At 39.1% G+C, this 25730-nt stretch overlaps 1 protein-coding gene across 1 annotated transcript; it reads left to right on the top strand.

The window, feature by feature from the left end:
* The first annotated feature begins 610 nt into the window (after positions 1-610).
* On the top strand, positions 611-5779 carry LOC145796805 (cellulose synthase-like protein D3). The gene is made up of 3 exons (XM_082881975.1): positions 611-1504; positions 2775-3582; positions 3721-5779. The coding sequence occupies exons 1-3, from the start codon at positions 630-632 to the stop codon at positions 5476-5478; spliced, it is 3441 nt and encodes a 1146-aa protein (XP_082738101.1). The 5' UTR covers positions 611-629; the 3' UTR covers positions 5479-5779.
* Positions 5780-25730: the final 19951 nt, after the last annotated feature.

Genomic DNA, 25730 nt, shown 5'->3' on the forward strand with positions numbered 1-25730 from the left:
CTCTCTCTCTCTCTCTCTCTCTCTCTCTCTACAGGAAACCACCTCCCTCAGGCCTTGTGGACCTTTTCAGAGATTTGTTAAAGAATGAGAGACAGAGAAGGGTGTGTCTGATTGATCTAGCTTCCAACATCGTGATTCCATCTATCCCTGCTTCTTATTGTTAGGTATCTAATCTCTCTCTCTCTCTCTCTGCTATTGTTCAACCATAATTTCAACCCAATTTCCACTTCTTCCATGGCTCTTCTAACCACATACATTATTATAAGACTTGATTCCTTTGCTCTGTCATACTCCTTTCACATTAACAAAATTTTAAGATCGACTGATCATATCTGTGCTCAAAATTCAATGCAATTTTATCCCATTTTTAAAATTGAGAGTTTCAAGGCTTTGATTTATTCTGCTCCTCCTTATACAACTTCACTATGTTTGATTTATTTTCAACTCTTTCATTTCTCAAACTTGTTTCAATTTTTGTAATCGCAAGATCCAAGTCAGTACTTACTAATATGATTAAAGATCCAAGGACAAATTTGTGATGATTGAATCTGAATTTTTTTTTTTTTTTGGTGTGGAAATTTCAGGATTTGTAGATATAAGTTTGGTGTTAGTGTATTAAGACTTTAGATATGGCATCAAAACCCTTCGTGGCAAGCAGATCGTCTCTATCGACAAACTCAGATGTGCCGGAGTCACAACAACATGTTAAGCCTCCACTGCCCCCCAATGTGACATTTGCCCGGAAGACTTCGTCAGGACGATATGTCAACTACTCGAGGGATGACCTTGATAGTGAACTTGGGAGCAATGATTTCATGGACTACACGGTACACATGCCTCCAACACCCGACAACCAGCCAATGGATTCGATCTCTCAGAAGGTCGAAGAGCAATATGTGTCCAATTCACTTTTTACTGGTGGATTCAGTAGTGTTACGAGAGCTCATCTCATGGACAAGGTGATTGAATCACAAGCAAATCATCCTCAGATGGCTGGTTCAAAAGGATCTTCATGCATGATACGTGGATGTGATGCTAAGGTGATGAGCGATGAACGGGGTATGGATATTCTCCCCTGCCAATGTGACTTCAAGATATGTAGAGATTGCTATTTGGATGCGGTTAAAACTGGAGATGGCATTTGCCCAGGGTGTAAAGACCAATACAAGGCCATGGATATGGATGAATTTGTAGAAAACAGGCGGCCACTTCCACTTCCACTTCCACCGCCAGCTGAGATGTCAAAAATGCAGAGGAGGCTATCATTGATGAAATCAACAAAGTCAGTGCTGATGAAGAGCCAGACTGGAGAATTTGATCACAATCGGTGGATCTTTGAAACAAGCGGCACCTATGGGTATGGCAATGCTATATGGCCAAGAGGGGGAGGATTAGGGAATGGGAAAGACGATGATGTAGTTGAGCCTTCTGAATTAATGAACAAACCTTGGAGGCCCCTGACGCGCAAATTAAAGATACCGGCTGCCATTATCAGCCCATATCGGTACATTTTTTGATTCATGGTCACTCATCCTTCATATACACTATTCTTATCTAACTTGTTATGATGATACCTACATGAATACTGCTTTATCTTAGTATTTTGTTTACTCTAAAACTGTTTGATTCTTCCCATTGATATGATCAAGTTTTTGAAATCACCATCTTGCCATATTTTGATACATCATTGTAGTGATTGAATGGCAGCGAGCTGACCAATACACCCAAGAATGCACATTGCAACATAAATGAGGATAGATAACTAATTTGGTGAATAAATTTTGGATAACATAATCAATTAAATTTCTACCTTTCTAGTTTGTTTTTGGTCAATTTCTTTCACTCATGCTGTGCTAGTAATTTTGGAGATGATGATGCAAAGAAGTAATCTTCTTTGGTTTCAGAAAATTGAGCTCACTTTTTATAAAATTGAGTTTTTTATTTTTTATTTTTCTGTGTTTTTTTGTTTTTAGTCAAAATTTTTAATATTTTAAGGAAGTTTTTATTTTTTAGATGCATGTAACCTAAATACACTTAAAAAATATAATATTTATGAAAAAAATCTTTAAAAAATTAATCAAATATAAAAAAATATAAAATTGAGTACATTTTCGTATTCTTATGTATTTATTGAATTTTTAAAAAAAAATTTCACAAATATTTTAATTTTTTGGTGCGTCTAGAAAGTAAAAAAATTATTTAAAATATTAAAAAAAAGACAAAAAAAAAAAAACAAAAATCTCAATTTCTAGAAAATCAATCAAAACCAAACCACTTCATCTTAGCACATTTACATTCCAGCTAGAGGCCCATGCCAATTGATTATCAGTTGAGCCATATGATTCATGCGCATATCCATCTTGGCTTGTTGTTGAACTGACTACAGAGGGAGATGTTTATCATAAATCATATTCATAGGACAATTGGATTTTCAGTGGATCAAATGTATATTGTCACTTTCATGACTGCCATGCTCTGCAACCAAAAAAGTAGTAGTTTGCACTTGGGTTGGGATTATAACTTCAAGCATGGTCGACAATGGTTTACTGAATTGGATAAATATTCCTTTTAGTTTGTACATATAATGTAATTATTTACTTTGGTGTGTGTTTGTGTGTGTTGTAGGTTTTGCTGGTAAGTGTTTTGGTTGTGTGGTCACTGGTGTTGTTGACTACTTCCCAGTTTGTTTGATTTCACATATTGTTGCGCATGGTCTCTTTATGTGATGCATGCTAATGCATTCTTCTGTCTGTCTGTTGCATAAATGCTCTCAGGCTTCTGATTTTCATTCGTATGGTTGTGCTTGGGCTTTTCTTGGCTTGGAGGGTCAACCACCCAAACAATGATGCAATCTGGCTCTGGGGAATGTCTGTGGTTTGCGAAATATGGTTTGCCTTTTCTTGGATTCTTGATCAACTGCCAAAGCTCTGCCCTGTGAACCGTGCTACAGATCTTAATGTCTTAAAAGAGAAGTTTGAAATGCCTAGTCCCAACAACCCCACTGGGAAATCTGATCTTCCAGGCATAGATATTTTTGTCTCTACTGCAGATCCAGAGAAGGAACCCCCACTTGTCACAGCAAATACCATCTTATCTATTCTAGCTGCTGAATATCCTGTTGAAAAACTTTCTTGCTATGTTTCTGATGATGGAGGTGCACTTTTAACCTTTGAAGCCATGGCAGAAGCTGCAAGTTTTGCTAATATATGGATTCCATTTTGCCGTAAACATGACATTGAGCCTAGGAATCCAGAATCTTATTTCAATTTGAAGAAGGATCCCTATAAGAACAAGGTGAAGACTGACTTTGTCAAGGATCGTAGACGGGTAAAACGTGAGTATGATGAGTTCAAGGTTCGCATCAATGGCCTTCCCGACTCTATCCGTCGTCGTTCTGATGCCTATCATGCTCGAGAGGAAATAAAGGCCTTGAAGCAACAGAGACAGAAGACAGATGATGAACCTGTGGAGAGTGTGAAGATCTTGAAAGCTACATGGATGGCTGACGGAACCCATTGGCCTGGGACTTGGTTGAATCCTGCACCAGAGCACTCTAAAGGTGATCATGCTGGAATAATACAGGTATTGTTTGATTAGTTGACATAATATTAACCATTAATTCTGTTAAGAAACATATGTGAATATTGTCAAAACTTAATAAAGCACTAGGATCTAAAAGAAGGGAAACAAAGCTAAACATGGCCTTCTTAAATGATGCAGGTGATGTTGAAACCTCCTAGCGATGAACCGCTACAGGGCACAGTAGATGATGCCCGGCTAATTGACCTGAGTGATGTTGATATCCGTCTTCCAATGCTTGTTTATGTTTCCCGTGAGAAGCGTCCTGGCTATGATCACAACAAGAAAGCAGGGGCCATGAATGCCCTGGTTCGAGCCTCTGCAATTATGTCTAATGGTCCCTTTATTCTCAATCTTGATTGTGACCACTACATCTACAACTCCCAGGCTCTGAGAGAAGGCATGTGTTTTATGATGGATAGAGGCGGGGATCGCATTTGCTATGTCCAGTTCCCTCAGAGGTTTGAGGGTATTGACCCTAACGATCGATATGCCAATCACAACACAGTCTTCTTTGATGGCAACATGAGAGCCCTTGATGGACTTCAAGGTCCAGTTTATGTTGGAACTGGATGCCTCTTTCGAAGGATAGCCCTTTACGGCTTTGACCCACCTCGATCAAAAGAACACCAACCTGGTTGCTGCAGTTGCTGCTTACCTGGTCGTAGAAAGCATTCAGCAGTTGCAACCACCCCAGAAGAGAACCGATCCCTGAGAATGGGTGATTCAGATGATGAAGAGATGAACCTTTCCCTAGCTCCTAAGAAGTTTGGAAACTCAACTTTCCTCATCGATTCAATCCCTGTGGCTGAGTTCCAAGGCCGTCCCCTTGCAGATCATCCAGCTGTGAAGAATGGACGGCCTCCTGGTGCTCTGACCATTCCCCGAGAACTTCTTGATGCATCAACTGTGGCAGAGGCAATCAGCGTCATCTCATGCTGGTACGAGGATAAGACCGAGTGGGGACAGCGTGTTGGATGGATTTATGGGTCTGTTACTGAAGATGTGGTCACAGGGTATAGGATGCACAATAGGGGATGGAAATCAGTTTACTGTGTGACCAAGAGGGATGCTTTTCGTGGGACTGCCCCAATCAATCTCACGGATAGGCTCCATCAGGTCCTACGCTGGGCTACCGGCTCAGTTGAGATATTCTTCTCCCGCAACAATGCCCTCTTCGCGAGCTCAAAAATGAAGGTTTTGCAGAGGATGGCATACCTCAATGTTGGAATCTACCCCTTTACCTCCATTTTCCTGATTGTCTATTGCTTTCTCCCTGCACTGTCCCTCTTTTCTGGCCAATTTATCGTCCAAACCCTCAATGTGACTTTCCTTGTCTATCTCCTTGTCATCACTGTTACACTCTGTATGCTTGCTGTTCTTGAGATCAAGTGGTCAGGCATTGAGCTAGAAGAGTGGTGGAGGAACGAACAATTTTGGTTGATTGGTGGAACTAGTGCCCACTTGGCTGCAGTGATTCAAGGGCTACTAAAGGTTGTTGGAGGAATTGAAATCTCCTTCACTTTGACATCGAAATCAGCTGGTGATGATGAAAACGATGAGTTTGCTGATCTCTACATTGTCAAATGGACGTCCCTTATGATTCCTCCCATCACAATTATGATGACGAACTTGATTGCAATAGCGGTTGGGGTTAGTCGAACAATTTATAGCACTATACCACAATGGAGCCGCTTGCTAGGTGGTGTTTTCTTTAGTTTTTGGGTTTTGGCACATCTCTACCCCTTTGCAAAAGGGCTTATGGGAAGAAGAGGGAGGACACCCACCATTGTTTTTGTTTGGTCAGGACTTATTGCAATCATCATATCTCTCCTTTGGGTGGCAATCAATCCCCCAGCAGGAACAACCCAGATTGGTGGCTCATTCCAGTTCCCCTGATAAGTCATATTTCTTAGTAAACCAGTTAACAATATTCCTTAATTTAATTATTTTTTTCAACAATTTGACTACGCCGTTGAAGGCTGTAGAGATGTTTCTTTTCTTATACTTATTGTTTTACTTCAATTTTATCTAATGTTTTCAGCAATTTGAGCAAGAGGATTGGACTAGAAATTTTGGATAATGGTTTTAGTGGCAATTTATTTATTTATTTTTTATGATGTCTGATATGTATAATCATTTGAACAATACTATCTTACATGGAGAATTTGGAGTTGCACTTTTGTGCCATTATTTTTGAGATTTGCAGAGGTGATCTTGTAAACTAGTTGAATCCTTCGTAGTTCATCTTCTATCTTGAGAACTGTGAGCTGAATTATCAAATTTCAGTTAAATTTTTCTTTCTTTTCCTTTTTGTATGGAAATGTATTACCAACTCAATTATTGGTGTTGTTGTATGTTGAATAACACACACATTTTTTTCATGGGAAAAACCAGATTTAATAATAAATGTAGGACTGAAATTTATGTTAATGTAGGTTCAAGATAAGAATTGAGTTGTTTTCTTGCCCACGAGGGCATCTGTAGCATCCCCTGACTAATCCCAAGTAAGTAAATATAATTTTCCAAACTCTTACTCATGCAGGAAATATGAACCAAGTTAGTTGGAGCAGCAGAGAAGCATGTTCAAGCTATAACCTCAATTCGCGGAGCCAGCTAACATGTTCAAGCATACCTCAATCATTCTCACCAAGACCATCAAACCATACCTCACATGTGTTGAGGATCGGGGGCACACCAGGGAACTCAAACAAGCAATAACACACAAGATTTAACGTGGTTCGGCAAGTCGCCTACGTCCACGGGCAGCGGATTCACTATATTGAATAAGATGGTAAGAATTACAACACTCTCTCTAATTCTCTCTCTCTCTTTGCTCTCTGCTATCTCAGCTGTGTATTCAACTCTCCTTAGCTTCTCTATTTATAGAGATTACAAATGCAAGAGGCACCCTTTGAAATGAGCTGGCTGCCAGCCCATTTTTGTGCTTTCGGTGGCTTTACAGATTGAAGCTTCACATGGCTTCTCATGGCCTCATGGCCAACTCACATGGCCTCATGGTTTCCCCACCATGTAGCTGGCTGCCACTTTCCATGGTTTGGCAAGAATCTGTAGCCAATTTTCAACAAATCTCCACCTTGGCGAGGATTCTCTTATCCAACATAGTGATCGATCAACACTGCCATGCACCCGAAGGTGCTCAGTTCCGAGAGATGTTGACCAAGTCCAAACAATGTTGGAACTTGATCCCAGAAACTACCTTTGTGAGCATATCGGTCGGATTATCTGCAGTACCAATCTTTTGAAGCAGAATATCCCCTTCATTCACAATTTCTCGGATGAAATGGAAACGGACATCAATGTGCTTGGTGCGGGCATGATGAACCTGGTTCTTTGCCAAACAAATGGCACTCTGACTGTCACAAAACACCTCAACGTGCTTCTGAACAATTCCCAAGTCTTCAATCAACCCATGTAGCCAAATAGCTTCTTTAAAGGCTTCCGTCACTGCCATGTACTCTGCCTCTATAGTAGACAAAGCCACCGTTGACTGAAGCGTTGACCTCCAACTTACCGGCCCTTTAGCAAGTGTAAATAAATACCCTGTTGTTGACCGGCGTTTGTCTAAGTCACCAGCATAATCTGAGTCGACATATCCTTCCAAATTCTGCCCGAGTCGGTTATCTCTCTCGAACTTCAATCCCAGATTGACCGTGCCATGTATGTACCTTAGGATCCATTTCACTGCCTGCCAGTGATCTTTTCCTGGATCATGCATATACCTGCTTACCATACTCACAGCATGCGAGATGTCAGGCCGTGTACAAACCATAGCATACATTAATGCACCAACTGCATTTGCATATGGAACCTGTGCCATATGCTTCCGTTCTTCTTCTGTGCGTGGAGACAACGAAGCACTAAACTTGAAATGAGGGGCCAATAGTGTACTTACAGCTTTGGTTTTCCCATTGATGCCAAATCTGTCTAACACCTTTTTCAGATACTGGGTTTGTGTCAGACAAACCGTGCCCTTCTTCCTGTCTCTCTTGATCTCCATGCCAAGAACTTTCTTTGCTTCTCCCAAATCCTTCATTTCAAACTCCCTTGCTAACTGTGCCTTGAGTTTGTCAATCTCCACCTTGCTCGTAGATGCAATCAGCATATCATCTACATATAAGAGCAAATAGATGAAGGAACCGTCGGGAAGCTTACGGAAATATACACAATGATCAAATTGACTTCTTGTGTATTCTGTCTCCATCATGAACCGATCAAATCGCTTGTACCACTGTCTCGGGGATTGCTTCAATCCGTACAACGATTTGTTCAGCTTACAGGCCCAATTCTCTTTTCCAGCAATTTTGAAACCATCTGGCTAGGACATGTATATCTCCTCTTCAAGATCTCCATGTAAGAAGGCAGTTTTGACGTCGAGTTGGGCGAGCTCGAGATCAAACTGTGCAACCAAAGCTAACAAGATGCGAATAGACGTGTGCTTCACAACAGGTGAGAATACCTCATTGTAGTCTATTCCTTCCTTCTGAGCATAGCCTTTAGCTACCAATCTAGCTTTGAATCTGATGTTGTCTCTGCCTGGAATGCCTTCCTTCTTGGTGTAAACCCACTTACACCCAATTGCTTTCTTGCCTTTTGGAAGTTGCACCAACTTCCAAGTCTGGTTCTTGTGAAGTGACCCGATCTCTTCATCCATAGCCTCCTTCCATTTGACACTTTCTGCATTATGCACGGCTTCTTTGAAAGTGCACGGAACATTGTCTTCAATGATTGGAAGTGCATAGGCTACCATATCGGTCATCCAACTGGGTTGCTTAGTAACCCTTTTTCCTTTCCTGATTGCAATGGGTTCTGATTGTTGCGGAGCCTCTGGATCTTCATTTTCATCTGAACTCTCTTCAGAGCTATCCTCTGAGACTTCTTCAGGATGGTTGATTGGCTGACTAGTCTTTGCTGGAGTCTCAAACTCCACCTGCACTGACTTCTTCAATGCTTCCTCATTCTGTTGAGGATCTGGTTGCTTCAGCATTGCAGACTCATTAAAGGTAACGTCTCTTCTGATGAGAACTTTCTTTGATTCAGGGCACCACAGTCTGTATCCCTTGACACCGTCATCGAAGCCCAAGAAGATGGCTTTCTTGGCTCTTGGATCCAACTTAGATTCTGTAACATGAAAATATGCTGGACATCCAAAGATACGTAACTGATCATAATCAGTAACTGGGACTCCTGACCATACCTCCATGGGAGTCTTCCCATCTAATGCTGTAGTAGGTAGTCTGTTGACAAGATGACGAGCATAGTTCAATGCCTCGCCCCAAAATGCCTTGCTCAATCCAGACTGTGACAGCATACACCGGACTTTCTCCACCAAAGTGCGGTTCATGCGTTCTGCAACTCCATTCTGCTGCGGTGTTCCAGGAACTGTGAAATGTCTTACTATCCCTGCATTCTGGCAAACCTCAAAGAAGGGATCTGATGTATATTCTCCACCATTGTCAGATCTGAGCTTCTTAATCCGTCTGCCTGTCTGGGTCTCAATCATCTTCTTCCACGTAAGAAAGATGTCTAAGACTTCATCTTTGTGTTTCATTGTATAAATCCAAACTCTTCTAGAGAAATCATCAATGAACGACACAAAGTAGTGTTTACCTCCCAACGAAGCAGTCTTGGAAGGACCCCATACGTCGGTGTGGACGTAGGCTAGAATCCCTTTGGTACGGTGAATTGCAGTACCAAACTTGATTCTTGTTTGCTTGCCCAATACACAATGCTCGCAGAACTCAAGCTTCCCCGTCTTGGCGCCTTTCAACAGGCCTTGCTTTACCAACCCTTGTAAAGCCTTCTCACCGACATGCCCTAGGCGCATGTGCCAAAGTTTGGAAGTGTCTGATGCATCATCTTCTGAGCTGGTGGAGACAGCCACTCTCCCTGTGACTGTAGAGCCATCTAGGAAATATAAATTTCCCTGTCGAGTACCTTTCATTGCAACCAATGCTCATCGAACAACTTTAAGGACTCCACCTTCCATGGTTACTCTGTAACCTTTGGAGTCTAAAACTCCCACTGAGATGAGATTCTTGGTTAGATCTGGTACATACCGTACATCTTCAAGAATTCTGATTGTTCCATCATGGATCTTCAGTTTAATTGTTCCAATCCCCTTTGTCTGGCAAGCTTGGTCGTTGCCCATCAGCACAACTCCTCCATCGAACTCTCGTAAGCTCGAGAACCACTGCTTGTTAGGACACATATGAAATGAACATCCGGAATCTATTATCCATTCATCCGACTGGCCATATGATGAAACTGTGAAGGCTCCTCCTTCATCATTATCTCTATCTCGTGCAATATTCACCTTCTCTTCTGTCTTGTCTTTATTTGGACAATCTTTTGCCCAATGTCCCTTCTTGCGACAAGCTGCACACTCGTCTTTTGCAAGACGTCTTTTGTCTGAAGGTTTCCCCCTAGATTTTGAGCGAGACTTTCCTCGCCTTGTATTTCTTCTGTTATTTGTTCTGCCTCTGACTGTTAATGCCTCGGATGTTGAGTCCCTGTTTGCAGACTTATCTTTCCTTCTGAACTCATTGTTCACCAAGGCGTTTGCAACATCAATATACTTGATCTTCTCTTTACCGTACAGTAAAGTAGTAGTGAGATGATCATACGAGTCAGGCAAGGAATTTAACAATAACAGTGCTTTGTCTTCATCACCAACGTCATCATCCAAATTCTTCAAATCCGTAATAATTTTGTTGAAATTATTTAGGTGTTCGTTCATCGAAATACCTTTAATGTAGTCGAAACGAAACAACCTCTTCCTCAAGTAGAGCCGGTTCTCAATGCTCTTTGTCATGAACTTATCTTCCAGCGCCTTCCAAAGCTTCTTCGCAATATCATATTCTGTAAAGGCATACTTCTCCTCTTTTGCAAGGCAAAGTCGGATGGAACTGCAGGCCAGGAGATTCACCCTCTCCCATTCTATCTCGTCCAGGTCATCTGGTTTGTCTCCCAGAGTGAAGTGCAGGTTCATTTGGACAAGCATATCCTTAACTTCGCATCTCCACATGCCGAAGTTGCTGCTTCCATCGAACTTCTCTACCTCGAACTTGGCATGGGACACCGGGGTCCAATGCCTAGAAGTGCTTGTACTGGCTGAATTACTTACGGACTCGGTTGATCTAGATTCTGCCATTTTCTAGAAACTTCAATTCAAAAAACTGACCGTACAGATGTGTCCAGAATACTCCAAATAGTTGGGAAGCACTATTGGCTCATCAAAAACGGACTCCGAATGGCTCCGATCTGGCAAAAACACTTTGGACGGGTCAGATCTGCAGAATCTGGTGCGCTGAGATGCACCGGATACTTTCTCCGGTCAACGGTTGGTCAACGGCTCGGTCAACGGCGCAGGCGGCACGGTCAACGGAGGATCGGCGGCGCGGTCAACGCGGCTCCGGCTCAACGGCTCGGCTTGGTCAGCGGCTCAGGCTGACTAGGCTGACACGTGGCTGACACGTGGCCTGTCAGTCGGACACGGGGCGCTGACGTGGCGAGATGACGTGGCGCTGACGCGGTGCTGGCGTGGCGCTGACGTGGTGCCACGTGGCTCGTCTTCTTCCTGGAGACGCGCGTGTGGAGCGTGGGTGAGACTGGGATCACGTGCCGGGTGCCGGCACGGCGCGTGTGGGCGCGTGCCATGACTGGGACTCACGCGCTTTTTTCAGAGAGCGCGTGAGAGCGCGTGTCGAGGCTTCTGGGCTCTGTTTTTGCTGTTCTGGACTCCTCTCGGGGAGTTCTTCCTCTTGGTATGGTCAAAAGTGGATTTTGAGTACTTCGAATTCTGGGCACTTTCGGGAAAAATTCGATTTTTCGCAACCCGAGCTCTGATACCAATTGTTGAGGATCGGGGGCACACCAGGGAACTCAAACAAGCAATAACACACAAGATTTAACGTGGTTCGGCAAGTCGCCTATGTCCACGGGCAGCGGATTCACTATATTGAACAAGATGGTAAGAATTACAACACTCTCTCTAATTCTCTCTCTCTCTTTGCTCTTTGCTATCTCAGTTGTGTATTCAACTCTCCTTAGCTTCTCTATTTATAGAGATTACAAATGCAAGAGGCACCCTTTGAAATGAGCTGGCTACCTGCCCATTGTTGTGCTTTCAGTGGCTTTACAGATTGAAGCTTCACATGGCTTCTCATGGCCTCATGGCCAACTCACATGGCCTCATGGCTTCCCCACCATGTAGCTGGCTGCCACTTTCCATGGTTTGGCAAGAATCTGTAGCTAATTTTCAACAACATGGCCACTTCCATGGCTTTGTCAGCAATTCGATCCCATATCCTCTGCTTTTTGACAACCTACTTCATATCCCAACAGGTTCCATATCCCAACAGAAAAGTTCGAGTTCATGCTTCATGTTTCTAACATTGGCAGGTCGAGTTTCTATCTAAACAATGTGAAAATAACTAGCCCCAATACACGCACAACAGCCGGGTCTTCCATCCGATGCCACGGTATAGATAGGGCAGTGCAAGGGGACAACACTACACTTTAAGTCCTCCTACCGTGGTTTCTGTGCCTCCTGCCCCATGGTGGCCACCAACACCAACACCACTGCCGGTGGGTGGTGCTAAACCGACGGCTCCTTTAGATGCCCCACCTCCAACTGATCAGAATGGCCGTCCTAAAAAATCAGGCTCTTCTCGGCATCTTCCTTTTAGAGGATTGTGTAGGAAATACTATATCACTCACTTCACACTTTATGAATAAGTGTCTTCCAACCTGTGCAGAACTTGAGTGTCTCATTGATTGAAAACCATAGGCCTATTTATAACTGCTAGGTCAGGGACCCTTATCAGATAGATACATTATCAAATAATCAGATAGATACATTATCAGATAAACCTTGTTAATTTCCTTCCATCAAGGAAACTTAATTAGTGAAAATTGATGGGCCTTAGCCAAACCACCATTTAGAGTTCTTGATATTTTAGGCAACTTCAATAATTATCACCCATAATTATCAAAAGATAAATATACATATAAGGATAAATATATAAATAATATATAATATATATAATTTACAAATATTAATATATATGTGGGCCTCCTCTTAAGAGACGCAGCTTACATTCTCTCACTTGGTCCACAAATCATATAAATACTGTATTGGGTGATATGTACTGAATTATGGCCATTAAACTTTGCCTAAACTTTAATATTGAAATCCTCACACTCCATTGCCAAGTGTTACTACACGAATCATAGCGGTTATGCCCCATTTAATGGACATTTCCTTCTATAAATTACAATGTATGACACTTTTCAATGAGTACTAAATAAAATACTTCAATTTACAAATGACTAATAAATAGTCATTCGGGTCCTACTTTACTTATCCCAATGGATAACAAACATAACAAATACTTTAAGTGCACAATCAAAGGTCATGTATTTATTCTAAATAAATATTGTTTTCAATAGTGAATCCCTCAAAATGAGAAAGTAATTTCATACATCAAAAGAGCTAGTTAGTCCCATATGAACCACATGATCATTGTGTATTTTAGCTGGCAATGCTTTTGTCATGGGATCTGCAACCATCAGCTCAGTGTCGATGTGCTCAATAGCAATTTCTTGCATCTTCACTTTCTCTCTAACAACAAGATACTTTATATCAATATGTTTATTTCGGCTGCCATTTTTATTGTTTTTAGAAAAGAAAACTGCAGCCGAATTATCACAGTAAATCCTTAGTGGTCTTGATATGGAATCAACAATCCTTAGTCCTGTGATAAAATTTCTTAACCATAAGGCCTGTGTTGTAGCTTCATAGCATGCAACAAATTTCGCTTGCATAGTAGACGAAGTAGTTATGGACTGCTTGATGCTTCTCCAAGATACAGCTCCTCCTGTAAGAAGAAATATATATCTTGAAGTAGATCTTCTAGTGTCGGAACATCCAGCAAAATCTGAATCTGAATATCCAATCACCTCTAGTGAATCTGCATGTCTGTATGTAAGCTTGTAGTCCTTAGTTCCTTGCAAATACCTCATAACCTTCTTAGCAGCTTTCCAGTGCTCAAGCCCTGGATTACTTTGATATCTGCCTAACATTCCTACCACAAACCCAATATCAGGTATTGTACAAATCTTAGCATACATGAGACTACCTACTGCAGATGCATAAGGTATGTTTTTCATCTGTTCTTTCTCCAAATCATTTTGTGGTGATTGATTTAGACTAAATTTGTCTCCTTTGACAATAGGTGCTACAGAAGGTGAACAAGACTTTCACGTTAAATCTTTCCAAAACTTTTTCAATGTAGGCCTTCTGAAATAGTCCCAATGTTCTACAAGATCTATCTCTGTGAATCTGTATGCCAATGACATATGAGGCTTCACCCATATCCTTCATTTCAAAGTTTTCAGAAAGAAATTATTTCGTTTCATGTAGCAAACCTAAATTACCACTCACAAGTAGAATGTCATCTACATACAGGACTAAGAATATGTATTTACTCCCACTAACCTTAAGGTATATAAAATTATTAACAATGTTCTCCGTAAACCCGAACGAAGTAATAATGTTATGAAATTTTAAAAATCATTAGCAGGAGGCCTGTTTAAGTCCATATATAGATTTCTTTAACTTATAAACCAAGTGATTATTCTTTGAGGAAAATCCCTCAGGCTGAACCATGTATATCTCTTCTTCCCATTAAGAAAAGCCGTTTTCACATCCATTTGGTGTAACTCTAAATCAAAATGAGCTACTAAAGCCATGATTATTCGAAATGAGTCCTTCTTAGAAACCGGAGAGAAGGTCTCATGGTATTCAATTCCTTCCTTTTGGGTAAAACCTTTGGCTACAAGTCTAGTCTTATATCATTCAATGTTACTAGAAGAATTCCTTTCGGTCTTATAGACCCATTTACAACCAATGGCCTTAGCTTCTTTTGGTAACTCAACAAGATCCCAAACTTTGTTTGTGGCCGTTGATTTCATCTCTTCTTTCATGGCTCTGATACCACAATGTAAGAAAATCATACCATAAATTGGAATTAATTCTATTCATGGCTTGTGAAAATGAACTAGGATCAGCTTTAGGTCCAACATTAAAGTCAGATTCTTGTAGATATACAAGGTAATCACTAGAAATAGTTGATTTCTTTCTCTTGTGGATCTCCTTACTCCTATTGGTTCATTTAAATTTTGAATAAGAGGTTCTGTATTTATTTGTTCCTCATGGAGCAGTTGTTCTTGTATTGGTTGTTCTTCAATGATATTTGGAATAACACTTGGAACAACAACCAATTCCCCAATTGGTTTCTCAATAGGGTCCCTTATTTCCTCGAATTCTATGACACGAGAAAAACCACTCCCACTTGACTCATGATCCTCAAGAAATTTTGCATTTCTAGCCTCAACAATTTTAAGTGTGTGTGAAGGGCAATAAAATTTGAAACCTTTGGAGTTTTCAGCGTAGCCAATGAAAAAACCACTAACTGTTCTTGGGTCCAATTACTTTAAGTGTGGGTTATAAACCCTTACCTCAACTGGACAACCCTATATGTGCAAATGTGTCAAACTTGGTTTTCATCCTTTCCATAATTCAAAATGTGTTTTAGGGACAATTTTAGATGGAACTCGATTTAAGACATACACAGCGGTTTTCAAAGCTACACTCCACAAATTTATGGGAACGTTGGAATAACTAAGCATGCTCCTTACCATGTCCATAAGTGTATGGTTCCTCTTTTCAGCTACACCATTTTGTTGTGGTGTACTAGGCATTGAATATTGGGCAATTATTCCTTCTTCTTTAAGAAACCTAGCAAATGGACCAGGTATTTGTCCGGATTCTGTGTACCTTCCATAATATTCTCCATCTCTATCTGATCTCACGATTTTAATGCTCTTTTCTGTTTATTTCTCTACCTCTGCTTTATAGGCTTTAAAAACATCAAGTGCCTCAGCCTTATCAAATAAAAGATAGAGATACATATATCGTGTATGATCATCAATAAATGAGACAAAATATCTCTGACCATTGAAACAAAGTAAAGTAAATGGTCCACAGAGGTCTGTGTGTATGATCTCAAGAATATTAGAACTTTTTTTGGCACCTTTAGTGGACTTGTTGGTTTGCTTTCCCTTAATGCAATCCACACAAGTACCAAAATCAGTAAAATCAAGAGTATTTAAAACTCCATCATTTACTAATCTTTTTATCCTTTCCATTGAGATATGTCTCAATCTTCTATGCCATAACATAGAGGAGTTCTCATTAGTAATACTTCTCTTTATGCCAATTCCACTATGTAAGGTTAAAAGACTATTTTCATATGAAAGATCCAAATCAAATTTATATAAACCATCAGTTAAAAAAGCATTGCCAATAATAGCATTATTTTTCAATAAATTGAACTCGAACTAACAAAATTAAATGTATATCCAAAAGGTACTAATTTTGAAATCGAAACTAAATTTCTAGAAAATGATGGAACATAAAAAGTGTTTTCAAGATCCAAAACAAAGCCAGAATTTAAATTCAGTCTAAAAGTTCCGACAACCTCCACATGTGAACGCATCCCATTTCCTGAATAGATGCCGTGTTCACTTGTTGTCGGTTTCCTTAGGCTGAGAAAGCCTTGCACAGTATTGGCAACATGAATTGTAGAAGCAGAATCAATCCACCATGTATTATCAGGAACTTTAACAAAGTTAGATTCATAACACATAAGAGAGAATAGATTACCTTTTTTCTCGAGCCATTTCTTGTACTTAGGACAATCCTTCTTCATGTGTCCCTTTTTCTTGCAAAAGAAGCATTCACCTTTATTGCCATAAAGCTTCATTTGCACTTTCTGTTGTGGAACAGTTTTATCCTTTTGGCCTTTTCTTTTTCCATGAAATGCAAGATTGGCAGTCTCTAGTTTTTCATGCTTCAATCTCTCTTCCTCTTGAACAGACATGGCCAAAAGTTCATTTACTGACCATTTCTCCTTCTGTGTGTTATAGGAAATTTTGAAAGCACTATATGCCATAGGAAGAGAGTTAAGGATAAAATGTACTAAGAACAACTCAGAAATCTCTATCTCCAATGTTTTAAGTTGAGCTGCAATGTCCCGTATTTTTATAATGTGTTCACGCACACCTTTAGAACCATTAAGTCTCATGCCTGAGAGCTTCTTCATTAGGGTGTTGGCTAATGCCTTATCAGATGTAAGAAATTTCTCTTCAATAGCCTTCATGAAGACCTTAACCTTGTCGCAGTCAGGGATTGAACTCCTAATGCCCTTACTGATATGGGACTTGATGAGCATTAAACTTAAGCGATTAGATCGCTCCCACCGCTCATAAGAAGCCCTCTTAGTTAGCGTACTTGATTCCGTGGAAACAGGTGGTTTGTCCACACGAAGCGCCAAATCAAGGTCCATGCACCCCAAAGTCAAAAGAATCTTATCTTTTCAGTCAGAAAAATTTTCACCACTCAAAAATGGAATATGAGATGATTTAGAACTCAATAATGTAATAGGAATGACTGCAACAACCAAGAACAAATCATGTTACGGAAAAAAATAAAAAATAAAGTAAATTCTAATCTCCCTGTGGGTAAAGATTGCAATTTGCATCGAATCTACTTAACTTTATCAATAAGACTAGTAAATATCTCTCACAAAATAAAATAATTCCATTATCCGTGGACATAGAAAAATTTTTATTTTGATATTTAACTTACTATCTTATTCCAAATAAATTAATAAAACAATTATCTTCTTGTGGGTAAAATAATTAATTTTACTAATTTAAATGCAAGTAATAAGATGTCATCTAATATAATTATTTTCTAACTTTATACACATAACAATAATTTAAGGTGCTGTGGCTATTCTCAAATTACTACAATGCTCAACCATTTTATAAATTCGGTACCATATAACCTTTAACGGAACAGAAAACAAACTCAAATATAATGGTCCCAAGGCCTTGTTTGGTTTGTGTTTCTCAAAAAATTTTGGAAAAAATTCTCTACAAATAAGTTTTCAAAAGTAATCAAATCAAACAAATTTTCCCAAACAAATTTTTCAAAACTTGTTTGGTTTACAAATTTTTCAAACAAATCTCTCTCTCATACACATCAAATCAATCACTTTTTCCAAAACTCTTTCTTAAAATAATTTTTCAAAATATTTTTTGAAAAAAATTCAAACCAAACAAATTTTCGTACTTTTTATCTCAAAACATGTTTCTCAAATACAAACCAAACAAGGTTTTAATTTCTGTAAACAAATCCAAATACTATTCCACAACTATTTACAATTTATATATATATATATATATATGTCAGAATCTGAAGTTATTCTTGCATCCTAGTCATGACGAAGACAATTACACAATTGCAAGAAAGGTATTGACGAAAAAAAAAAAATTATAAGAACGTCAATGATGCATATATATTGAATCTATATATTGATCAACATGGATTTGGAGATAAGCTCTGATACCACAATGTAAGAAAATCATACACATGTAATATAATCATATATGTATGGATATAAAGCGGAATAAAATTTATACTAATCTTCTCCAGCCATTGTTGATCAAGTTGTGTGATGTATGTATTTCTTCTGAACCTCTCAATATTATATCACTCACTTCACACTGTATGAATAAGTGTCTTCTAACCTACCCAGAACTTGAGTGCCTCATTGATGAAAAACCACATGCCTATTTATAACTGTTAGGTCAGGGATCCTTATCAGATAGATACATTATCAGATAAACCTTATTAGTTTCCTTCCATCAAAGAAACTTAATTAATGGAAATTGATAGGCCTTAGCCAAACTACCATTTAGAGTTCTTGATATTTAAGGCAACTTTAATAATTATCACTCATAATTATCAAAAGATAAATATACATATAAAAATAATTATATAAATAATATATAATATATATAATTTACAAATATTAATATATACGTGTGCCACATCAAGTCTCCTCTTAGGTGACACAACTTACAGATTGTCCCTGGAATTGATGATGATCATGTCTTCTTTGGTGTTGTCAACGTAACAATGAAGTTTTCTCCATGGTTTGGTTTGTGCCTCCGTTTGGGGAGTGGGTTAATTTTTGACCTTTTGATTTTTTGGATATTTTAGTCTGGGCTATTTTAATTTAGTTTGGGAAAGATTTTTGACTTCTTGACTTTTTTGACTTTTTTTGTGAGAGAGGATTGTAATGATTATGGATTGGATTTGATGTTTTATTTTTTGTGGCTAAAATAGCCTATTTTATTTTTTGTTGCTATTTTAGCCAAAAAAGCCTAATTTTTTTCTTCCCAAACGGAGCCTGTATATGTTTTGGTGTTCACTTGTGTGCGCTTCTCAATTGTTGGAAACAGGATTTATATGGCACTGGCTGAAATGTTATTGTTTGGACAATGGAAAAGTTATATTAAAAAGTATTTCAAAAATAAAATATATGATGTAGATTCAAAATTAGTGTAGTGTATTTAGGATTGCAGATGAATAGAGCTATTTGTGAATAGACTCGAGCTTGGTTCAGTAAGAGTTCGTTCAAACTCGGTTTATTAATTTTTTTTTGCATTTGAGTTTGTTAAATTTTTAATAAACAAGTCCAAACATACTAAAATTCAGCTCGTTAGCTGGCTTGTTAAATATTTATTATTTATATATTAAATAATATAAAAATATGTATAAAAAATAAGATAAATATGTTATTTATATATTTAAAAAATATATATGTAAATAATAGTTTATTATAAATAGTACATTTATTGGAAAATGTTTGAGGGCCACAATTTTTGTGGCTTAAATGGCTCAAAATTGTCAAAACGACGTCGTTTTGGCAATTTTGAAGTAGTTTTGTACTCAAAACGACGTCGTTTTAACAATTTCGAGCCATTTGAGCCACAAAAATTGTAGCCCTCAATCATTGCTGTATATAATAGTAGTGGTAGATATTATTATTTTGGTAAAATATTGACTTTTTTTTAGTATGTTTATATATATTGTATAATTAAAATTTTAATTATAACTTTAATTTTATATGCAAGTATAAATTTATAAATTTTTTGACTCGTTAAGGCTCATGAACAGGTTCGAGCTCAAGTCAATTCTAAACCAACTCGGCTCGAACTCAGTTCGTTAAATTTTTATTAAGTTCAAACTCGAGCTCAAACTTAAACTCATTAAAATCTTAATAAATAAATACAAACATACTAAAACTTAGTTTGACTCGGTTTGGTTCGATCTGGTTTGATTGTAACCCTAAGTGTATTACACCCATAATAAATTTGATTTACACATTTCAACCTAAGCTACATTCTAGATTTATACATAAATCATGTTTCCTACTTGTTCTGTTTTAGTTTTTTTAATTGTTTTTGAGTTTTTCATTTTTCATATTAGTCAAGTTTTTATACTTTTTAGATGCACTTAATCTAAATACACATAAAAAAATAAAATACATGTGAAAATTTTGAAAAAAGTTCACTAAAGATAATTTTAGAAAATATATAGCACTTTTTCATTTTTTTTGTCCATCTGTAGTGAATTTATTTTTAATTTTTTTTGCAAATATTTTTAATTTTTATTTTTTAAATGCATTTTAAAAGTAAAAAGAATAACTAAAATGAACAAAGTTCATTAAAAATAAAAAATGTCAAAAATAGTTGTTAAAAACTAAACCCACAATAAATTTGATATATATATATATATATATATTATTTTTAGAATATTTTTCTTAAGTTTTGTTTGGTATGTAGTTAAATAGGAGCTAACAAAACGCTTGTGGATAGTTACGAATGGCAAATTTTGTAATACAAATCTGTTAAAAAGTATATATGACGTGGGAGATGTTATAATGTGTACTTTAAAAAAAGTGTATATGGTATATTTTTTATAATTTTTTTACAAAATTTAATAACTTAAACTTAAATGTCATAATTTTTTCACTACAAAAGTCATAACTTTTTTCTATTAAAAAATGTCATAACAAAATCTTAAAGTATCATAACAAAAAATATAAAATATCATAACATTATCATTTCTAACTTTAAGATGCACATTATAAATTCGTTATTTACAACTTTATTATAAAATATCATAACACACATCACAAAAATCATAACATTTATCATAAAAAATTATAAATTTTTTATAATGTGTACCATTTAAAATGGTACACATCGTAAATTTCTCCCTATGATGTACACTTGTTATGTGTGAAACATGTTAAATCGTAACTAGTATGGTTGAATGACAATTTAAATTATGGACAATGCCTGGTAGCTCGAAGCTACCAGGCTCGAAATGGCTCGAGAGGAAGAGAGGGAGAGGGAGAGGGAGAGGGAGAGAAAAAGAGGGAGAGGAGAAAGAGAAGGGAGGGAGAGGAAGAAGGTCGGCGTCGTCGCAGTCTCGCCCCGCCGTCGTCGCAGCTCCGGCCGCCGCTGCTGCTTCCTCCTCCGTCGCAGCCCAGCCTCCCCTCCTCCTCAAACCGGTTTTTATGGCCCCCTCCCCTCCCTCCCTCCTCCTCCTCCTCCTCCTCCTCCTCCTCCCTTCTCTTCTTCTCCCTTCTTCTTCTTCTTCTTCTTCTTCTTCTTCTTCGTTCTGCAAAACCAGGAAAAAAAAACAAAAAAAACAAAACAAAATCGACACCAAAACGACGTCGTTTTGGTGTCGAGCCGCGTTTCGAGCCGCGGCATTCGAGCTACGTAGCATGATCGTTAAATTATATACGAAGTCATATTTATGAATCAATAATACCCCATTACTCAATCTATAAATGCCGTAGTCCAAATCAACAACTGCCAGATTGTCCTAGTCCAAATCAACAATTGCCAAGACTTTTGTGTCATGGGCTGTGTGTGAGACCCTCCAATCGCTATTCTCACGTATACGTGGGGTTGTGTAACAAGCCCGCGGGGGACCTCGCTACAGCTCGGACTCGACTTTGTAGTTACGGTTCTAAATCTGAACCAAAGAGTCCAAATCTGGCAAATCGTTTTGAGAAAACAGATTTTTTTGAAAGAAGTGCCAAACATGGACTGCTTTGCCAGATACAGAGTCGCCACCTAAATATTTTATTTTGGGAAATTTAGGAAACCCTGACTCGTTGCCAAAGGCCACGTGTCCGTCATCACCAAAGTTGCCTCGGCTCAGGAACTTGGGTACGATTGGGGAAGGTCACTTCGTGAGCACCCCCGCTCGCCCGGTCATAGACCGGCCTCTACTAACCATAATATCTATTATTGAAAACATTGTATGTTCTTATTCCGGTTATTAGCCTAGGTTACTATGTGATGCGCACAGCATACAAATATAGATTGGATCGCCTGAATTGGAACAAAAATATTTCATGTTCGCTTTTGAAAATGGTTTGCTACTCGCAGGTAGGCTTGAAACATTTGATGATTTATTCCAATTCAGATAACCCAACCTTCACCCACAGGCATTCAGGCAGTTATATCATATAAGCACATAGCCTCATGGTAAGCATGCTATTCATGGCAGCACTCACACGCATGCAAGGATGCTAAAGCATAAAACTTACCGAGTACTCCAAGCCAAAATAGAAACTCATTAGAAATCATGCATGAATCCTAAGTATACAAAAATGCCTAATGCAACACATGCAAAATGCAACTATAGCAGGCTCGGCTATTCTAAGATGGTATATGAAATGCTACAACAATCATGTATTCAATTTAGAATTAAAAAATACAATGCAGTTAGTATGATGCGCCGAGCCCGGTGCATGCAATACAGATGAATGATGCAAACATGCTGTCATACTATATGCTAATTTAAACATGCCCTAATCTAACCATCAAAAGCGGATAAATAAAAGGGAGAAAGACGTGGGGTTGGAAGACATACAACACACACACGCACACTTATTACAGTTGTGCCCTCGCGCAGAGGGTCCGAATAAATATACAGTCCCGAATAAAAGAATATTACAGTCCAAATATTACAGTCCGAATAATATACAAATTCCTAATTAATTAACTAAGAAAATAAATAAAACTGGCATGCAAGCCAGGGACTGCCTTGCTTCTGATGGATGATGTATGTTAGGCTGCTTTGCGCGGAAATCCACCGGGATGCCCCGATTAGCCTCTGTTTAGCAGTTAACCTTGGAAAGCGTGCCAAGCTCCGAAAAGTTACTGATTCTTCATTTTGCTGCGACAGAGAGCAGGAAAGGGGCATAGCAATGTATTTTCACAGATAGATGCATACCTCGATCCTCGTGCCACCAATCACGCATACCGAGGCATGATGGCCGAGGAATCGAAATGCACAATTCAATGTAGGATGAATGCACATGAAAACACAATAAAACCTAACTCCATCATGGATGATCCGGAGTGTCGGTGACTGGGGAATTGAGACACATTCCGTCACTCGGAGTACGAAATGCACCTCGTTTCCCGTGCCCGGGCTAACTCTTATCCCGAACACGATGTAATATGCATGACATGCATGAAATGCGACTAAGGTATAATCCTAACATACACAATGCTATGGAATGACATGCCTCGAAATGCGTGCACACAGGCACGCAAACCGAGGCGATGGCAGAATGCGATCTAAGATACAACCTAGCATGCACTATGCTGTAAAAATGAGGTGCCTCGAAATGCGTGCACACGGGCACGCAAACCGAGGCGATGACAGAATGCAATGTAATATGGCTAAAATGGCATGGAAAATGTAACATGGACTTTTACTAATATGAGAGAGCCTCAGCCACACTCACATGAGAAGCTGGTAGGTAAAAATGAAGTGCCTCGAAATGCGTGCACACAGGCACGCAAACCGAGGCAATGGCATACGCAATGCGAATGGCATGAAAACATGATATGGGCTTATACCAACATGAATGAGCCTCAGCCACACTCATATAGGATACCGGTGAATGAAAACGAAGTGCCTCGAAATGCGTGCACACGGGCACGTAAACCGAGACGATGATATAATGCGATGCAATGACATGGAAGCATGATATGGGCTTATACCAACATGAATGAGCCTTAGCCACACTCACATAGGATGCCGAAGGATGAAAATGAGGTGCCTCGAAATACGTGCACACGGGCACGCAAACCGAGGCAATGGCAGAATGCGATGCAAATGACATGAGAACATGATATGGGCTTATACCAACATGAGTGAGCCTCAGCCACACTCACATAGGATGCCGATGGATGAAAATGAGGTGCCTCGAAATGCGTGTACACGGGCACGCAAACCGAGACGATGATATAATGCGATGCAAATGACATAGAAATGGAAAGCAATCATTATAATAGAATTTCAGAACTAAAATATGGGGGAAAACAGTCCCGAAATGAGGCGAAATGACACTAAATGCATGGAATTGTCCCGAAATGCGAATTTAGGCACCCGAAATGGCCTATAACTATGCCAAACATGCACAATATGGACATGTAATGCAAAGACAGAAGCTAGGCAGTCCCAAAAAAGGCACTTTCACAGTTATAAACATGGCCAAACAGCAAGCATAGGTAGGGCAAAAAATGGCACGCAAGAATAGGGGCCAAGAGAGGGGTAATGAAGCAAGTGATATAAGAAAAATCCAAACTGAAAAATTTCCTTCTACAACATTGAAGAGGGACCAAAAATATGAATGTTTACAGTATATGGCAAACCTCAAATCAATATACAAACATGCTAAAAAAAAGGGACAAGATTGAGGCTCAAAAGGTGCTATAACATGAAGTATACAAAATAATCACCAAACAGAAAAAAATGTTAATGAAACATGAAGTATAGGCCAAAATAAGGCCATCTCTAGGCCTGTAAAATGGCCAAAAACAAAAGCATGGTAGGCTAACAAAACATGCAAGAATGGGGAATAAAAGAGAGATATAACATGAAGTGGCATATGGAGGTCCCAAACCATGAAAGGACCTAAATGAAAAATGAAGAATGGACCAAAATAAGCACTGTTTCAGAACTGTAAAATGGCCAAAAACAAAAGCATGGTAGGCTGCCATTGCATGCAAAAATGGGACCAAAAGGGGAGTATAAAGGTAAGTACAACATGGAAGTCCCAAATGGTGTTGAGCCCTTCTTCAATGTTGAAGAGGGGCTCAAAATAAGCCTAATATCAGTTTACAACATGCTCAAAAACAGATTACTCATGGGCCAAAAATAGCATGCAAGATTATGACATATAAGAGGATCAATGAAGCAAGTGCATCATGGAGGGCTCAAACAGGGTTGAGCCCTTAATGAAAAGTGAAGATGAGCTCAAAAGAGGGCCCCTTTAAGTTAGGGCCGGAGCTTGAAACAAAAAGCATATAGGGCTTACAAATGGATCAAGAAAAAGGGTCAAAAGAGGAGAAATGTCACTTACCCTTGAAGACCGAAGCTTTTGTTGCTTCTTGGACCAATTTGCAGCTCCTTTAGCCTTTGAGAAACTCTCCTTGTTGCTGGAAATGAAGTGGTGATGGTAGAGCTTGGTGGTGATGAAGAATACAAGGTATAGGACTTAAGGTTTTTTTAGGAAAATGAGAAGGATGGAGGGAGATATGGCTCTTGAGACTTGAAGAACAATTTTTCCAACCCTTGAATGTGATATAGCTTGCTGGTTATAAGGGCCAAAAAGGGGGTGTAAAGGTGGGGGAAAAAGAGGGCAACTTTCCCCCACAAAATATCCCCCGGATATTGATATTTTTCTGGGGGATAAAGCTATACAGCTGTAAAGTGAACAGTGCAAGGAACTCGGCCGGCCAGTTACTTTTGCTGCAGGTGGCCGGCCGGCCACACCCCCTAGCCGGCCGGCTAGGGGTCAAAAGGGTCAAGCAGATTTAGTGGCCGGCCACCACATGATGGTGTCCTCCCATGTGTGTACATCACAAATATGTGGTTCAAAGTTCAAGAATGTGGGTCCAAGGGGTTCAACATTAGCCCGGAAAGAGGGGTTCAAAAGGGTCAAGCAACATTAGTGGCCGGCCACCATTTTTTAGGGTCCTCCCATGTGTGTACATCACAAATATGTGGTTTGGGTTTGAAGAAAATGGCCCCAAGGTGTTCAATATTGGCCCGGAAGGAGGGGTTCAAAAGGGTCAAATTGAATTAATGGCCGGCCACCACTTTTTAG

Source organism: Camellia sinensis, chromosome 8 (assembly GCF_055761805.1).
Source record: "Camellia sinensis isolate YWXY chromosome 8, ASM5576180v1, whole genome shotgun sequence".
Lineage (NCBI taxonomy): Eukaryota > Viridiplantae > Streptophyta > Magnoliopsida > Ericales > Theaceae > Camellia > Camellia sinensis.